This window comes from Haemorhous mexicanus, chromosome 2 (assembly GCF_027477595.1).
Source record: "Haemorhous mexicanus isolate bHaeMex1 chromosome 2, bHaeMex1.pri, whole genome shotgun sequence".
Taxonomy (NCBI): Eukaryota; Metazoa; Chordata; class Aves; order Passeriformes; family Fringillidae; genus Haemorhous; species Haemorhous mexicanus.
Window position 1 is genome coordinate 58,009,011 of NC_082342.1, and position 16,503 is coordinate 58,025,513.

General features: G+C 42.2%; 1 protein-coding gene across 1 annotated transcript in view; it reads right to left on the reverse strand.

Annotated features, from left to right (window-relative positions):
- Positions 1-13,068: 13,068 nt before the first annotated feature.
- RNASEH2B (ribonuclease H2 subunit B) overlaps positions 13,069-16,503 on the reverse strand; it is a 43,371-nt gene continuing 39,936 nt past the window's right edge. Inside the window, exon 10 of the mRNA XM_059838991.1 lies at positions 13,069-15,002. Within this exon, the coding sequence (XP_059694974.1) occupies positions 14,970-15,002 (33 nt within the window). The 3' untranslated portion in view covers positions 13,069-14,969. The remainder of the gene's footprint in view (positions 15,003-16,503) is intronic.

Below are 16,503 nucleotides of genomic sequence, written 5' to 3' on the forward strand. Positions count from 1 at the left end.
GGTGACTGACAAGTTAGATCTGTTCACACTGAGGACTGCTTGGAGATTTTCCTGGCACTTTTTTAACACCTCTTTTTGTTCTCACTTTTTATCTGCCAGCAACTAAAGCCAGTTGGCCTTAATGGAGAATGAAAAAAAAGGAACAATGAGGAGTGGCTTTCCAATTAGCAATGGCAACAGACATACTAGGATTAGTGTTTTGTCATAATACATGGAAAATAAGGAACAATAAATTGCAGAAAGCCTGATATTAGGCACTTTAATGAAAAAAGATGATGAGTTTTCAGTCCAGACTTTAGGAATGCCAAAATTGTGTAATAAAGGTAAACAGAAGTGTTCAGTACTTTTGGTCTCAAGTTCCAAAATGAAAAAAGATGAGATTTTATTACCTATATTTTTAAAATCACATACAGTCTACAGCCTTTCTCTTTGGCCGCTAATATAAAGTTCAAGATGAGCTATATGTCATTACAGAGTGGCTGCCCTTCAAAGGAGGAAAGAGCCTCCAGATTTAAGTTTGCTAATATGACATTCATGAGAGACTATTTTAATAAAAAACATAGAGGATGAGGGCAGGTGTCTTCGCGCTGGATCTGGAGCTATAATTTAAGTCCTTTGTGTGATACAGAAAGTTCAGAGTAACACTGACCATGGACTTTGGATGGCAATCCTTGCCTTCATTCACAGGTGAAGCAGAGCACAAAGTTAAGCATGATGAGCCAGAGGTTCAGCAGTAGGTGACCCATGTAATACCTTGGCTAAGAAACTGAGTTATGTCATCCTATAAAGTCTAGAACAAGAAGCACCTAGGAGTCATTACTTACAGTTATAGCAGAGATTTTCTACCTCAATTCTTTGAGATCAGGAATGCCTCCTGTTAGTGGACCTAAATTCACTATAAAGCAATGTGTCTTTCCTTTAGAAAAATTTTGAGGAATCTGCAAAAAGGGAAGAAAAAAGTTGGAAGCCATAAATCTACAGAATTGTGTGGAGCTATGATTGCTAGCCCTACCACCTGCATCTCACAGTGATGGGTTCTGTCACTTCTTGATGTCTGCACTGACCTCTGAATATATTTTGCCAATGGGCAAAATATTTTTTCCTTTCCTGCTGCAGGCATTCCCATGGTCAGACTCTATAAACAGTTCAAGGTAGCTTGGTTACTTCTTGAAGCAATTTAGATCCTTCATCATGGGAGCTGCAGAGAGGTGACAGAAGGAAAGTCCTGATGCCATCTCATCTCTTCATGCTTCTGGGGGATGCAGAGATGAGTTTAGAGAGGAATGGAGTAACTGTAGTGAGGCTTATGGGCTCTGATGGGGCTGGAGAAACAAGATACCTGTCAATAGCATTTTAGTGTGTCAGAGAAATTCACATGTTAGAGATCAGCTCAATGAGACAGGCAAGGAAGGGACCAGGAGTGGTTGGATGGCCACAGTTATGTGGTGAATTTGCAGCTAGCTACAGGAAGGAAGAAATGGACTCTCGGGAAGCAGGTGTTACCTCTAGCAGCTCAAGCTTCTAGCTCTTTGTTAGCTTTTATGCCTGGTTGTGTTATTTCATGTATGTATTAAATGAAGCAGTAGCATTTGTGTCTTCTGGCATCTGCTGTTAAGACTCCAATGCCTCTGAAGGATATTCCAAAGAAATTCTGCAAGCTCTTCCACTAGGTATGAAAAAAAGAGCTTGGCCTCCTATTCTTGGAGGAATGTTGTCTGTGTCTCAATGACACAAGGGGAGAAGATGAGGATGTCATAGTCACTAAATCATTCAGTTATTCCCAAAGGGAATATCTTTGACCCCAAGAACTGAAGAGGGATATCAGTTGTGAATCTTAAGAGTATTTTGCCTTCTTGGATACTCCATTTCTATTTCCTGTTCACTGTTCTACCAAAGGGTGCCACTATAAACCGAGAATAGATAAATTAACATTTGGAATATTTATGCTAATAATAAGAGCTGGTGGCTAAACTGCATTTCCTTGCAACGTTAAATCATCTGTGATCATGAGCATGAAGCTTCTCCCACAGGACACCCAAGTATCTTCTCCAGTTCTCAAAGACAGCATGTCAGAGGGCCAGGCATCAGGGCAAAGGTGCAGCCATACACTGCAGGGGGACTCTTTTGGGATCAGGGGGCCTGCTGACAAGGCACCCCTCTGCTGTTTTGTGACCACCAGGTGATGAGCAAGCTGCCAGCAGAGGAGGCCAGCTGGCTGTCCTTTGAAAGAAGGGCCAGAGAGTCCAGCAGAGTGGAACTGCAGATGTATGACTGGGGGACAACCTGGCCCTCAGGGGGAAGCCAGATGTGGGACTTCCCTGCTCAGTCCGTGAGCGATGCTGTGTGTGCCCCCAGCTCATGTACTTTTGCCAGTTCTGTGATACAAACCAGGCCATGGGTGGAGGCAAGGGACTGCAAACCTTCTGAGCAGAAAGGAGTTCTTGAGTCCTCTGAGAGTCTCTTCCTCAGGAGAGCTGAATGACCTCCTCCCAGCTATCTCCCTCCTCCATCTTGTGGGCTATATCTGAACTTAGAAACACTGGTAATGGGTGTGTCTAAATTAAGGCCACGGGAATTATTGATTTTCCACTTGGGGAGGAGATTATCCATTAAACTGAAACAGAAAAAAAAGAAATTCCCAATATTCAGTGGAATGAAACAATTCATTCTGTTTGACTGAAGAATTCAAAGTGACCCCAAACAAATGTTTTCCTTCCATCGCCTTGGGGCTTTAAAAAATTCAAAGAAGGAAAGACAGACAGCCAAAGGGGGAGGCTGGGTGTCCTAGCCAAAGCTATCAAGACCAATGCTGCTTTTCTCCTCACTTTGTGACTGAGGGACTTCAATAGCAGTGTGGGGGGTGGGGAGGGAGAGGGCTTGGGCTCTTGCCTGGGATGAGTACAAATGGGCTTCAAACTCTTGGCTTGCCCAATTGAGGCTAATGAACCTGCACTGAGATCTCATGAGAAGATGAGAGGATGGACACATGCTCCAGGCATTGATGTTTTTCCACTTTCTAAAAGGTGGTAAAGGGAGTAAATGTGTAATGAGGACTTGAGACTGGAGCTGAGGGAAGTGAGATCCAACTGCAGCCAGCAAATACCCATCTTCTTTTGCCTAATCACCAAAACCCTAAAATTAGTTAGGACAGCTTTGACCAGGATGCTGGGAAGAACATGCTGGTGGTGGGACGATTCATCTTGGGAGTCCCTGTGCAGAACTGTGCATGAGGCAGAAGGGATATTAGAACCTATTTCCTCTGTACTAATTATACAGGGAAAGCTCCTAAATCAACCCCTCTTTGCAAAAGGAGCCCAAATCCCCTTGAGAAACAGGCTTCAGCAGATGGAAATGTTTTGCAGCAGAAATGTCAGCACAGAGGATAAATAATGCTGGTGGCCACCCACTGTTGGCACTTGGCATATCAAAGGTGTGCCCAGCTCCTCATCTTGGAGCTTTTTCCTTTTATCAGCATTGCCACAGGTCAAGCAGGATGCAGGGCAAGCACAACATGGGAGTTTAGTGAGCCTTTCAATACACAGTGTGTGGCACATTTGTTACCTAGACCCACTGGCTGCTAACTGTGTCATTTACTTGGGCTGCTTGTTCTGCCAAGTCCACAAAGGCCATCAGTAGAAATGCAAACACATTCCTTTTCTTTATAGGCTTTCTTATATGTTTTTTTTTTTAATGGAAAATACATTTTTCTGTCATTTTGTACCCGGAAGTTTTCCTCCTACACATCATGCAGACAAATAAACAGCCCCCCAATCCAGTCAGGGAGGTTAGCAGGCCTGATACTGTGCTATGTCAAACTGAGCCAGTCTTTTACATATGTTATATATTCACCTTTTCTCTGGCATCTGCATTGCACTTGGGAAAACACTCGCACGCAAAGGGATGGGCTCTGGGGAATGGAGAAACATTATCTAGCACGGGAATACTCAATTAATTTTCAGCAAGCAGCTTTTATAATACATAACATACACTTAACATAATACACTTTGGTCTCGTGCCAGAGATTCTAAATGATTAGGCTGTATCAATTTACTCTTGAAACACTGATTAAAATCTCAAAACTTTCATAGCAAATGATGCATGAACCAGAATCTGAAATGTGATGATTGAAATATTGCAATGTCACAGATTCATCACACAGCCTTTCCAAATCCACTCTCAGTTTCAGCTGGCCCCTTAAACGTTCTACTCACACATCCTAGTGATCAGCTTTTTTCTCCTGTTCTGTCTCCCCCTCTCCGACCCTCTGCCTCTTGGAAAGATAATAGCCAGGCCTTAATTGAAGCAAACAGGTCATTAAAACAGTAATTTTGTAGATATTCACAATGACAGACATTCATTCAGTGCCAAAGACAAGTAAAGAATCGAGGACTGGATATTCCATGCACATTAATTCTACCATAGACCAAATCGAAGTTAAACATCCTCCTCTTTTCTTACTGTGAAAAATTTCCATTGGGAACAGAATTTAAACAAAGAAAACTGAAAAATAACTATTCAATTTTTGCCCTGTGAATGGTGCCCTAGCCTTGAAGGAGGTCTTAACAAACGGTGTCACAACTTCTCCAAAGAGAAGGAAGATTTTCATCTCCTGTTTCTTGGTGCACAGTCACAATTCATCATTCGTTGCAGATAAGAGAGGTCAAATCACCCTGACTATTTTTACAACCTCTCTGTAGGACAACCCTCACCACAGTGTCACAGAAATGCACTTAGTTCTAACTGGAATCCAGAAACTCCAAGCAAAATTGCCTGCTGCATGAAGCACATTGTCTGTCCCAGGAACCACTGTACCAGAGCTTTTGTGAAATGATACTTTAGCAGCAAGCCAACATTGTAAATCTCATATTGGGTTCTCAAGTGCCTGTAAAGATAAGTGCACTTGGACTTCTTCAAACTGTCAGCTACAGGTCCCTTCCTTAGCTGTCAAACTGCAGTGTCTCGGGGGAGAAGCCATGTGTGATTCAGATAGTCTGACAGTGAGGATGTCCTGACCTGCTCTGGCAAAGGACTGCACTCATCACCCTGAAGGGAGACATCTGAGCCTGGACTCATCCCATTTCACTTCAGGCCAAGCTGAGAGTCTTATTACACTAGGACTTTTTCCCACAGTCTGTAGAGAGAGGCACCACCAGCCCCCTTGTCAGCACTCAAATGAAGATGTGTTTTTGTTCCCAGTGACCCTGAAGGAAACTGCTCCTAACTAAGTGTTCAGTTAAATGCCTAAAATGAGATGAGGTGGTCTGGACCAGGCAGCAGCCTGGTGTAGCTTCCTCCCCATGAACAGCAAATGTTCTCCAGTCCAAGCCCAGTCTTGGCAGGTCAGGACCAAACATGCCAGGCCATGCCTGCCATCACACTAACATCTAAGGATGCTAGCAACTGGGACTTTGGGGAGATGACCTCTGCTCCAACCATTTCAGGGACCATCTGAAGCAGGGAGAAGTCTTGGGAGAAGCACATCATCATTTCAAGGTGCAGAGTAGATGCCTGGCTGGACCCAGTGGCTGTCCCCTCAGGGCTCCCCTCCTCCCAGCTGGCAGTGCTCTCCACTGTGCTTTTGGCATGCTTGAACCCCTGTCCAGGAGCTTTCCTGGTCCGTCACATGCCACCATTAGGGGACAACTTCTGTGTTCTTTTCAGAGCTTTTACTCTGCTCCAGCTCAAACTGTATGTATGCAAGGACGAAAAAAACCCAACTGAATGAGATCATTTTTCTCATCTCAGACATTCAGCCTGCTAGCCAGGGTTACTGGAATAAAGCAGGGAAGCTCTTTTTCCATAGCAAGCCATCTGGTTGACATAGACTCACACTGATGCTAATCTGTTGGTTTCTTTCTTTTTATTATTTTTTTTTTCTGAGGAACACTTCATCTGCAGCTGTAAATTCAGACCTGCTCCCTCTGTGTGCAGAGCATTCATTTTGCACACGTATTTATTACCACATTATGCCCCATTGTAGGTGTCAGGAAATCATTGTTACCCTTGGTGTGTCTACGTTGTTCTAATGTCAGGGATGTACTTTCAAATGGAAATTAAGCAATTATGTTTCACATGGGGAAACCTGACAGACGCATAGATTTTTACACCACTGGCAATGTTGCTGTCACAAAAGCAGACATTGTTCTCAGTGGACTGCCAAAGAAATATAATGTATTTCAAGAGCAAAGTGGGAGAGGGAGGGAAGCAAGAAGGGGGAATGTGGGGTAATTAGCTGTGTGATTTGAGTTCATAGATCATGGAGCTGTTTAACTTCAAAATGCAGAAGCAACATGACAATGAGGCTACTTAACTCATCCTTGAAAAGGAGGTTTCCAGTAGCCTTTTAAAACACAAAAAAAAGCTTTCAGCACTATCTTCAGCTCCTGGTTAAAGCAGGATGCTACTGCATGTTTATTATTTGTAACGCTTATTTAGGAATTGGTTATTAGCTATAATATATTATAATTAGCTACTAAGCTAAGTGCTGTAGGAGCAAAGAGTCATGTTGGTTCCCAGTTTATTGAACATCAGCCCTCTAGCTCAGTTGTTCAGGTGGTGTCCCTGGGACAGGCAGCTGGGCAATCCTTCACCTGGTGAGGAATGTGTGCTGCAGGTTGGTGCCATACATCCTCTAGGGATGGGAACATTCCGCTTGTCCCCCATGGCTCTGTTGTTGTAACGCAGCACACAGAGCCCATCTGGAACCTCGTGCAGCACAGTCCCTCCTCCTCCTCCTCCTCCTCCTCCACCTCCTCCTCCTCCTCCTGTTCCTGTTCCTCCTCCACCTCCTCCTCCTCCTCCTCCTGTTCCTCCTCCTGTTCCTCCTCCTCCTCCTCCTCCATCCCCCCAGCTATTTTTGGTTTGTTGCAGGCTTTATTCAGCAGCCTTTTGTGTAACTCTCCTCTGCCCTTGGTCATTAGCTTCATACTACTCCCTTGGGTGTAATAGACCCACAGCAGCCCAAAGCCAGGAGCCAGTGAGCTCAGGCAAAGGGCTGTACTCGTGCCCAGTGGAAAGCAATAGAATTCTGGGACCCAAAGAAGAGAATATCTTTAAAAATGAAGTATTTTAAAAATATTTCAATCAAATCCTGGTGTTTTACAAAAAGATCTCTTAAGAAGCACAGCAGTGTACATCATAAACCAAGCCTTCACTTAAATGGATTTCTAGAAAAGATCAAAAAGGACTTAGGACTCTCCAAGGAGAATTTATTTGTTTCATGGATATTTTAGATGGGCAAATCCTCTAGCCCTGAATAAAACAAAATTCTTACAATTGAGATTGAGAGGAATAACTAATGATCAAAACTTCTGTAAGCCAAGAACTGCATGAAAATGGCTGAGAAAATGGCTGTTGCCTCAAGGAGCTCATAGTAAAATACAAGGCACCACAAAACCGATGAGATGGGGGAAAAGTAGACATTTCTATCCTTCCTCCCCTCCATGAGACGAAAAAGGTATGTTTATCATACCAGGTCTCAGTGGAGTTTTGGAGCAAGGTAAGAAGCGTAACCAGATTTTTGGATGCCTGTCAGGGCTTTTATGCTCCTCCTCTGGCCATTCACCTTTACCTATGTGAGAGGGGAATAAAGCCTACAGATACTTGTTTGGGTCCAGCTGGCTGCAGATATCCTGTGTCTGCTGCTCCTAGAGATGCAGAGCAGAAACACTTGCTGGCACCTGGACACTTCTGCTGAACATGAGACCCTACCCTATCTCCACAGCCCAAGAAGGCTCAGTGGGCAACTGTGCCTACTGCCAGAGCTCTCGGGCTGGGAAGCAGCGCTGGTGTCATTTCCTTCAGGACATGAACCCTTCTTTTCCTGTCTTCCACCTCTTCCTGCCCACTCACCAACCCTGGCGGCAGGCTCTAGTTTTAATTCTTTTCCTGGCTCCCCAGGGAAGCTCCTCATTCTTCTTCCTGTCTCATTTATTTCTTTCTCTATCTCCTGCAAAAGATAAACCACTTGAGACCTGGAAGCTCTCCTTGAAGAGACTGAAGATCACTGGACAAACAAGTGCTGCTCAAACACAAGTAGATTAATACCACATAGCTTTCTCAACAAGAGGGAAAAATCAGTGTCCCACAGATCAGGTGGGGAAAATGAACCAACAGAGACACAAATTATAGAGCTCCCTGTAGGTGCAGAAGGGGAATCAGTATCAGCATCAGCTGGGTTTCTGTCAAGCAAGGCTGGGGTGGAGGGACACATGACCTTTTTTGGCCCTCTGCAAATACATCTTTTACAACAACTTGGCAAAATGTCCAAAATGTTTCCTAGGAATACTTGCAGCTGATAGGGTGCTGAAGGAGATAAACAAGTTAGTGACAGTGTCAGGACAGTGGGCCACAAGCAAACCATGAAGCACTGCCAAATCCAGGTGTAGAGAGCACAGACCGCCCCAGGAAGCAATGGATGTGAGAAAAAAGGCATGATGTGGGCTCAGTGTTCTCCTGATGGACCACCCTCACCATCCACTACACTGTAGCCAGCAGGGAGAATGATTCTTGGCTATTAAATTGCAAAATCCTGAGGAGGATCCAGATTTGGAATGAAAGACTCTAATCTACTCAACTATCCCCCCCAAAAAGTGACAACTTGGAGTACAGATGGTGGTTATGTTCCCCACCCCACAAAATAGGAAGAGAACAAGCCTATCTCTTCCATAGAGGAGCTCCATACATCCAAAAGGCCCCTTCACACAGACAATAATCCCTCTCTGCATCTTTGTTCCTGAGCTTGTATCAATCTGTCACATCTCTCCACTTGGGCAATCTCTCCACTCTGTCAGATGGGTCCCACCTGTTCCTAGCAGGTCTCAGGTGGGTTCCATAGTTGTCAGTGCTTGATTCCTGTTGGCATCAGATGTGCAGCCAGGTGTTTACCCATTGAAGCTCTTTTCCTTCCCAAGCCCTTCCCTTCACTCATGGAGACCAGGTATTGTGAGCATAATGGCTTAGGTCATGTCAACCAAAAAACACACTGTTTATACACACTGTTAGTTTAAGCTCAGGTCTTCCAAACCCCTGGGCAGATTGAGATACACAACTCCCTTTCTGTCCAATAGAATTTGTGTGGTTACACTTTGGCAGAGTTGAAAATACTCACGCACACATGGAACAGAACACATGGACACAAGCACAAGTATGAGGACATCTGAGAATGTCACTGTTTGTAGTTATTCTGTAAGCCCACTGGGACAGATACCTCATCTCTCAGTGGCTTCAAAGCCAAGTAGGACTCTTTTGTACACTGTAAAAATAAACAGTTTTCTATGAAGAACTGCTGAAAAAGGCCCTGGCAAACTGCACCAAGAATCTTTCTGATCCTTGCAAGTGCTACTGGCAAACTCATTTCTATAGTGGTTTTCTCTTAAAAGGGTCCAGTAACATTTTCTTCTTGTCATGGAGTAGCATGTCCATTCTAATGAGTTACTGCCTTTTAGTAGTTGCCTGCTACCTAGTGGTTTACACTTACCACTGGCACAAGTAAAGAAGAACTTTTAATGCACGACTTCCAGATAAAATGAGAGCATGGAAAAGTGCTGATCCCTAGTCCTCTTTGCTTCCCTGTGGTATTCAAGCTCTGTTTTCTCTCTGCCCTTCCTACCTCCACTCCTTTATTTCCAAGCTTATCAGAGTGACAGAATTGTTTGGGCTGGAAGGGCCCTCTGGAGATCGTTTAGTCCAACTTCCCTGTCCAGGCAGGGTCACTTGGAGCAGGTTACACAGGCATGCATCCAGGTGGGTTTTGAATATCTCCAGAGTGGGAGACTCTACAACCTTTCTGGCCAGCCTTTGAGCCTTTTTTCCCCTCCATATTTTCCTGCAAAAAACCCCTCCAAACAAGCCAACAGCAAACCCCCCTGATCTCTGTAGATCATTTGGCCCATGCTGCTTGTCACTAACCAATAGTCAACTAGCCCATGTTGGAAGGGACTTCAAAACATCATCTGGCCCAACCATTCACAGAAGAAGAGCCTAGATGAGATTATCTAGCACCCTGTCCAGCTGCATCTTGAAAACCTCCAGTGATGGGGGCTCTGCCACAACTCATGAAAGGTTGTTCCAGTGAATGATTTTTCCTAACATTAACAATTTCTCTCCATATCAAGACAATAGCTCTCTCAGTGCTACTTCTACTTTTTGCCCCTTGTCTTAATGACCTGGGATGACTTTATGGTGTTTGTATCCCCAGTTGTTTGCTCTGTTTATGCTGGATATTAAGTTCTGCACCTTTAAGACTGGTTCTGAGAGCGAAGAGGGGAGAGAAGAAGTGTGGAGATTGTTATCAGGGACTGCGCTTGCTCCCCTGCATCCTTCTCCTGGACTGTGTTGTCTGCAGTATGGACAGACAGCGGGAGAGAGCTCTCCTTTGCTTTTTTTGGGTTTTTTTCAGTAACCTGATGCAGAGAAGTTCCCTGTGTTTTTTTCTTTTTCTTGGAACTGTTCAAACCTGACCTGGACAGAAAACTCAGGAAAACACTTGGAGCTCACACCTGTGTCCCACCGGGGCCTTTGACGCTGCGTTCCAGTGCCAGAGGGACTGATAAGAGACTGAGCTGGGCTACAAGCCACGAAAAGGACTTTTTGAATTTGCCATCTCTTCAGAACAGTGAGAGGTTATACTGCTAAATATTATTCATTTTTTATGCTTATGAGTACTTTGCTTGTTAAATTAACAGATTTTTCCACTTTTCTTCAAGGAAATATTTTCCCAAACCAGCTGGGCGAGGGGCCACTTGAATTTGCTTTGCTAGAGGGACCCCATTCAGAGGTTTCCTCCCAAAATTTGCCCTAAACCAGGACACTTTTCCACACGACTATGCAGGAAGACAGAGACAATTCTCTTTTGGGAATGTGGCTCTGCAGCACCAGTAGCTGATGCAAGTGATACTCACTCATTAGAAGCCTTCAGGCACTGGAGACACCAAGATATTTTGAAATACAAGAAAGGGCGTGGTCCGGTGGCTGCACCATCAAGACATGATATGACAGGATGTGACGTTGGGGGAGGAAATTGAAGTCAGAAGAAGGGTGAAACACATGTAAGGAGTTGCAGACACCATACAAGCCACCCAGTGCCATCTGCTGCTGTCTGGAGATTATATGAGCTCTGCAAAGGGCACAACACTCAGGGATCTACCTCATATGGAAGAAACAGCAGGACTGAGCTCAGTGCTCCATCTGCATCTGGAGGAGAGGTGCAGTAGCAAATCCCACTGCTGATAACAGCAGCCTGATCTCTGTAGCCAGTGTGCCCACTCAAGTGGCACCAGATCCCTGGCGAGACCATAGCATGACTGATGCCAACAAAGAAATTCAGCAGATATTAAATCTAGTCTGTTTCATTTGCATCAGCATTGCTGTCGCTTTCTTCATGTCCAGCCTTATTGTGGTCTCTTTCCACATTCAATTCAACAGTTCGATTACCACTATTTCCTTCCCACTGCCTACTTTTCCTTCATTTTCAACACTGCCTTTTGTATTTGAGCCAGCCTTGCTGCCTTCTTAATTTCCATCCTCATTGTTATCTCTCTAACCTTTCTGCTCAGTTTCTCCAGCATAAGATTGACTACAAGAGAAGAAAGTACGTCAGATTGGGGTTTTCTCACTTTCACCCCTACTGAGTCAACTCTGAACTGTTTTGGAAGAACCTGTAGCAATGCCAGCTTGCACAAGGAAAATTCCAGAGGAAGAAGTGATGAGCCCATTCACGACTAGGGTTGCAGAGAGTTTTGATTTTGGCTGTCCTCATGAATGTGGATTCCTGTTCTGACACAGTTTGCTCAGTTGGCCTGAAGTCAAGGGGAGATAGGACTATAATAAATTAGCACCTTCTGAAAAAGAATCAGGTCCTCAGACTGAAAAGAAAGAGGGTGAACAAAACAATGGCCATAATCCCAAATCAGAAGCCAAATTTTAAAGCAGAACTTTTCACCTTCCTATTAGCTTCCCCTCTTAAAAACTGATGAGCCTCACAGGGGCATTGTTTTACCTGAGACACCAATGCTTGCTTTGCAACTATCTCTGGGTATGCAATGCATTTTAAAAGGGAGCTTTGGAAAAATTAGGGCAATTTGCAACGTGACAGACCCTAAAAGACAACAGTTGTGCACAGAGGGGCTACTAGAGAGTTCAGCTTGGACACTTGAGCTATTGAAGCTCTTCAAGAATGCAAAGCAATGTTCTGTTTTCCTTAGTCTAAGCAACACCTTGTGAGATCACTTCATTGAGGTAAGAAATGCAAATACTATTTCATATTTAAATAGATGTTGTGCTGTTGCTTTGTTGTTAGCACTGGGTACTTCTCTTACTTCAGATAAGTGCTGGTGAGTGATGAGTATATGAAATGGTACAAGCCTTACTTCTTTTCTTTTTTTGTTTCATTAATATCAATAAACAAACTTGAGAGCCAAATAAAATACCCATCACCCTTGCTTTGCCCCTTGCTGTCTGGATTTTATAAATGCAATGACTGTAACTATTCTAACAGCCTTGAAGCCTCATGTCAACACTTACAATATCAGGGTGATACCGGGATAATGTTTTGGCAGAGGAACAGCTTTTCCTCTGTGCTTTATTAACTGTCTGCTCCTAAAAAACATGGAAAATAATTGTTTATCAGTTCTGTGTTAGTCTCTGATGGAGCACCTATGTACCACATATGTGATGGCGAAGAATGCAAAATACATAAAAAGTCACACCAATAATCACATCATTCTCTTCACCTCCACCCTCCTCATCCCACCAACACTCAAAGATTCACCATCACGTTCATGAAAATGAAAATGTCCAGAGTGTGTAGGCCAGCAACTGTATGTAGACAGAGATGGTGTCTTTTTAGAACACCTGTACAGTAAGGTCCTCAGGGATTAGCCTAATTGCATCACTGAATCTGTCTAAATGAATGTTTAGATTTGTATTTATATCAGAATTCATCATTTCCTCCACCTCAGTCCAAGAATTACTGATTACTCTGTGGAGGGTAACAGCATCAGTAGCCTGACTGCACCGCGTTTTCCTTTGCATTCCTCTGTGATATTAGTGAAGAAATAATCAGCAAAATATTCCAAAGGCATTTATTTATTTCTTGCATATATATTAAAAATAAAATCTTACAAAATATGGAACCACATACTGAAATATATCATCTTAATTCATACATCAAGTGTTTTTTAATGTAAGCTAGAAAAATAGAAATTTCATTTTGGACCCATATAATAATCTTGCTGTATTCCTAAAAACAATGTTAAAAAAATTATTTTTTCCTTAAAAAGAGAAAGTGCACATTGCTTAACCAGACTAACAAAAAGAATTCAGTGCAAATTCCTAAAACAGGCATTCATATTACAATTCCTTTCACATATGATTTCTAAACAGTTAATAGTACAGGTTTTTCATATTCTGAAACAGAGATAAACAGAATCAGTTGAAAAGAAAGCTGAACAAGTTATTACCTCTGTCCTAGAATTTAGTTTCCAGCAAGGTCATAATAAACTCTTATTGGAGCTCTTCTTTACTCAAAGTTAGGCAAAATTTGCTAGAGTTGATGTAAAATATTTCTTTCTGTTTTACCTAGAACACTTAAAATACATTCAAGCTTTACCAAGCATTTTGGTTATTCGCTGTAGGCATCTGTAAACTGGGGTCACAGTTGGAATTTACAGAAGTAAAATTCATTCTGTTCAAAATCCTGTCAATTATTAACTTTAAAAAGTTCTCCAGCAAGGAGTTATATATTAATAGTAGTTTGATATACAGGTATTTAAGTTAAGAACATCAGACTGCATACGACACAAATCACCAGAGGATCTCATTAGCATTCATTTTCTGCATGTTTTATGTAGACTCAGGCTGACATTTTGGTTGAAGCTTACTCCACAGAAAGTGCCACTTACATCAATAAATGAAGGATAATTAGCTCTTTTTTTTTAAATGTGAAAAATTACACAGGTTTTGGTTTAGTTCTCAACACAAAATGTACATGTTATTTTATATATGCTTGTAAGTATTCAATCCCTTAGAATAAAAAAAGTAAAATAAAAAAACACAGCTTCTCCATCTGCCCTTCTGAACACAAAACCTACCTAAAGGATTAGCACTTAAAGAGTCACACTGTCCACACAATCTGAGCTAGGTGACACCTTCTGTAAAACAGGTTAGCATTGGACACAATCATGTAAATCAAACTCAGTGAAATTACTTTTAAAAATGTAAATGTCCTATAAAGAGTCAATATTGGGTTTTTTCCCATTTTGGTTGATTTTTTGACTGAACATTAGACTTTTGAAAAAGAAAGAAGAAATTGCATAAACCATGCTATACAAACATATTTTGCTATACAGCTTCTAAAACTTGTAATTACAGTCACTAAAAGCATACATTCTATTAAAAAATGAGTACAAAACATAGAAAATCAAGTATTTAAGACTTGCTCAAGGATGCAGTTGGTCTGATCTTGCAAAAGACTTGGGCAGGTGCTTAATATTAAGCATATGAGTCATTGTGCCAAGAGAGATTTTATGGTGAACACTAATGCACAAATATTAGACTGGCTCTTCCACTTCAAGATAAGCATGGACGTAAGTGCTTTGCTGGATATGGATCAGGATGCTCAGCACCTAACAGGGCTGCAGGCACTGATCCAGCAAAGCACTTACCCACACGAACAACACGGCTGACTTGAGGATCGCTGCTCATGTGCTTAACATTAGGCATGCTTGTAAGTGCTTTCCTGGAAGGGCCCGATAGACCAATGGTGTGTAAGCTATAAAATTTGAAGCAGAGTATGTTTAACACACCGCGTATTTAACAATACTAATCTGCTGAGATTTGCTCTTTCTTGGAACAGGGCATGTCCGATGTCAAACATTTATTTTTCAGAAAGTGCGTAAAGAAAGCCATCAAAAGCAGCTTTGTGATTATGGTGAGTTCCAATAATACAAGCGAGTCTCCTTAAACTCCTTTCATTTCTTCTTTGCATGTCTTTTCTCAGGCATCTACAAAGGAAAGAGAAAACCCTAATCAAAAACATTATTCAAAGAACCATCCATGCATTTAATTTTGCCCCAATAAACATCACGTCAGATGCAACTGAACACCTGAAAACAAGCACACTGAACCCTTTCAGATTTCAGATCTGAATGCAAGTTCTGCCAACTATGCCACCTCTTCCACTGAAAATATTCAAATCACCAATCACTTCTACAAATAAAACTAAGTTTACTACTTAAGACTGAAAATGATGTGCCAGTTTGACCCTTAAATACCCCTAAGTCAGTGCTTGTATTTCTATGTTTTCCATGCCCACTCATGTCAGCCCATTTGCTATGCAAAGTCTAAAAAAGTGAAAATGTGAGAGCTGTTTAATCCCAGATAAACAACTATAAAATCATCACAGCTCATCAGATATTTACATGAACATGTAGAGATGTCATGTTAACCCAGAAAAAGAAATAAAGTAAGACCACATTTCTATAATAGCCCTGGCATATTGCTCCATACTATGCTAACCAAGGAAGAAATAGCAAAGCAGCACTTCATAATGATCTACTGCTACTGCTGGCCAGGCAGGGTAACTATATTTAAATCCTCATTGTGGTAGGAAATATTGTTTTATGCACTTGGCACCTTATGCTCTTCATAACTTCTTACAGATACATGTCGAGGAAGTTTCAAACTTACTAAATGTATTTCTTGCTTTCCTAAAGGGAAAAGAGTTTTTGTTTTCATGTGAAAGCTCTAATGGTTTTTGGAAATGGCTTATTTTTCTTGTCATGCACAAATTCCTGCTCAACCAAAAGCACAGTCACTAATAAAATTACTATTGTGGTAAGTTACAGCATAGCTGACAGCTGAAGTCGAGATGTGGCACTAAAGCAAAATGCATGCCTGCACAGAGGAAGAACTCTAGACTTAGTCCTTGAGCACAGCAGCAGATGTGAGAGGCATGCAGAGAGCAAGAAAAAATAAAATCTGGTACCCCAGATCAGAAGTCAGCTCAAAGGCCTCTCATCTGCATCAGATTTGTTCTCTCTCTGTCCCAAATTCTGACCAGAGGAACAGGGACCTTTTCATAGAAGGTTCTTGAACAGCTCAGTCAACGAAAAGGTGCGCTTGCAAAATTTATTTCCCAAAACTTTTGAACTGTTAAAACCCAAACCCCTAAAACTAGCATATTTAAATATCCAGAAGAGCTTCTACCGTATATCTGTTCTGCCCCATAGCTCCTATTTCTAACATAATTCTCTCCCATTCTTGGTTTTCCAACAAGTACCCATCCCACGCTTGCCTACTTTCTCAGCATTTTCTAGAACTGGCTTTTCATTAATAGATATAAAACTCCTTTTTTCTACCAAAACACTCCCTAACTTGTAGCTTACTGCACAGAACTTCTCCATTAACATGACAGAATGTGCCTGTTCCTTTTCTTTCTTTTTTTCCCATAGTATCATCCTTTATTTTTGACAGATGTTTTTCAAAATTGCCATCATTTCGGCA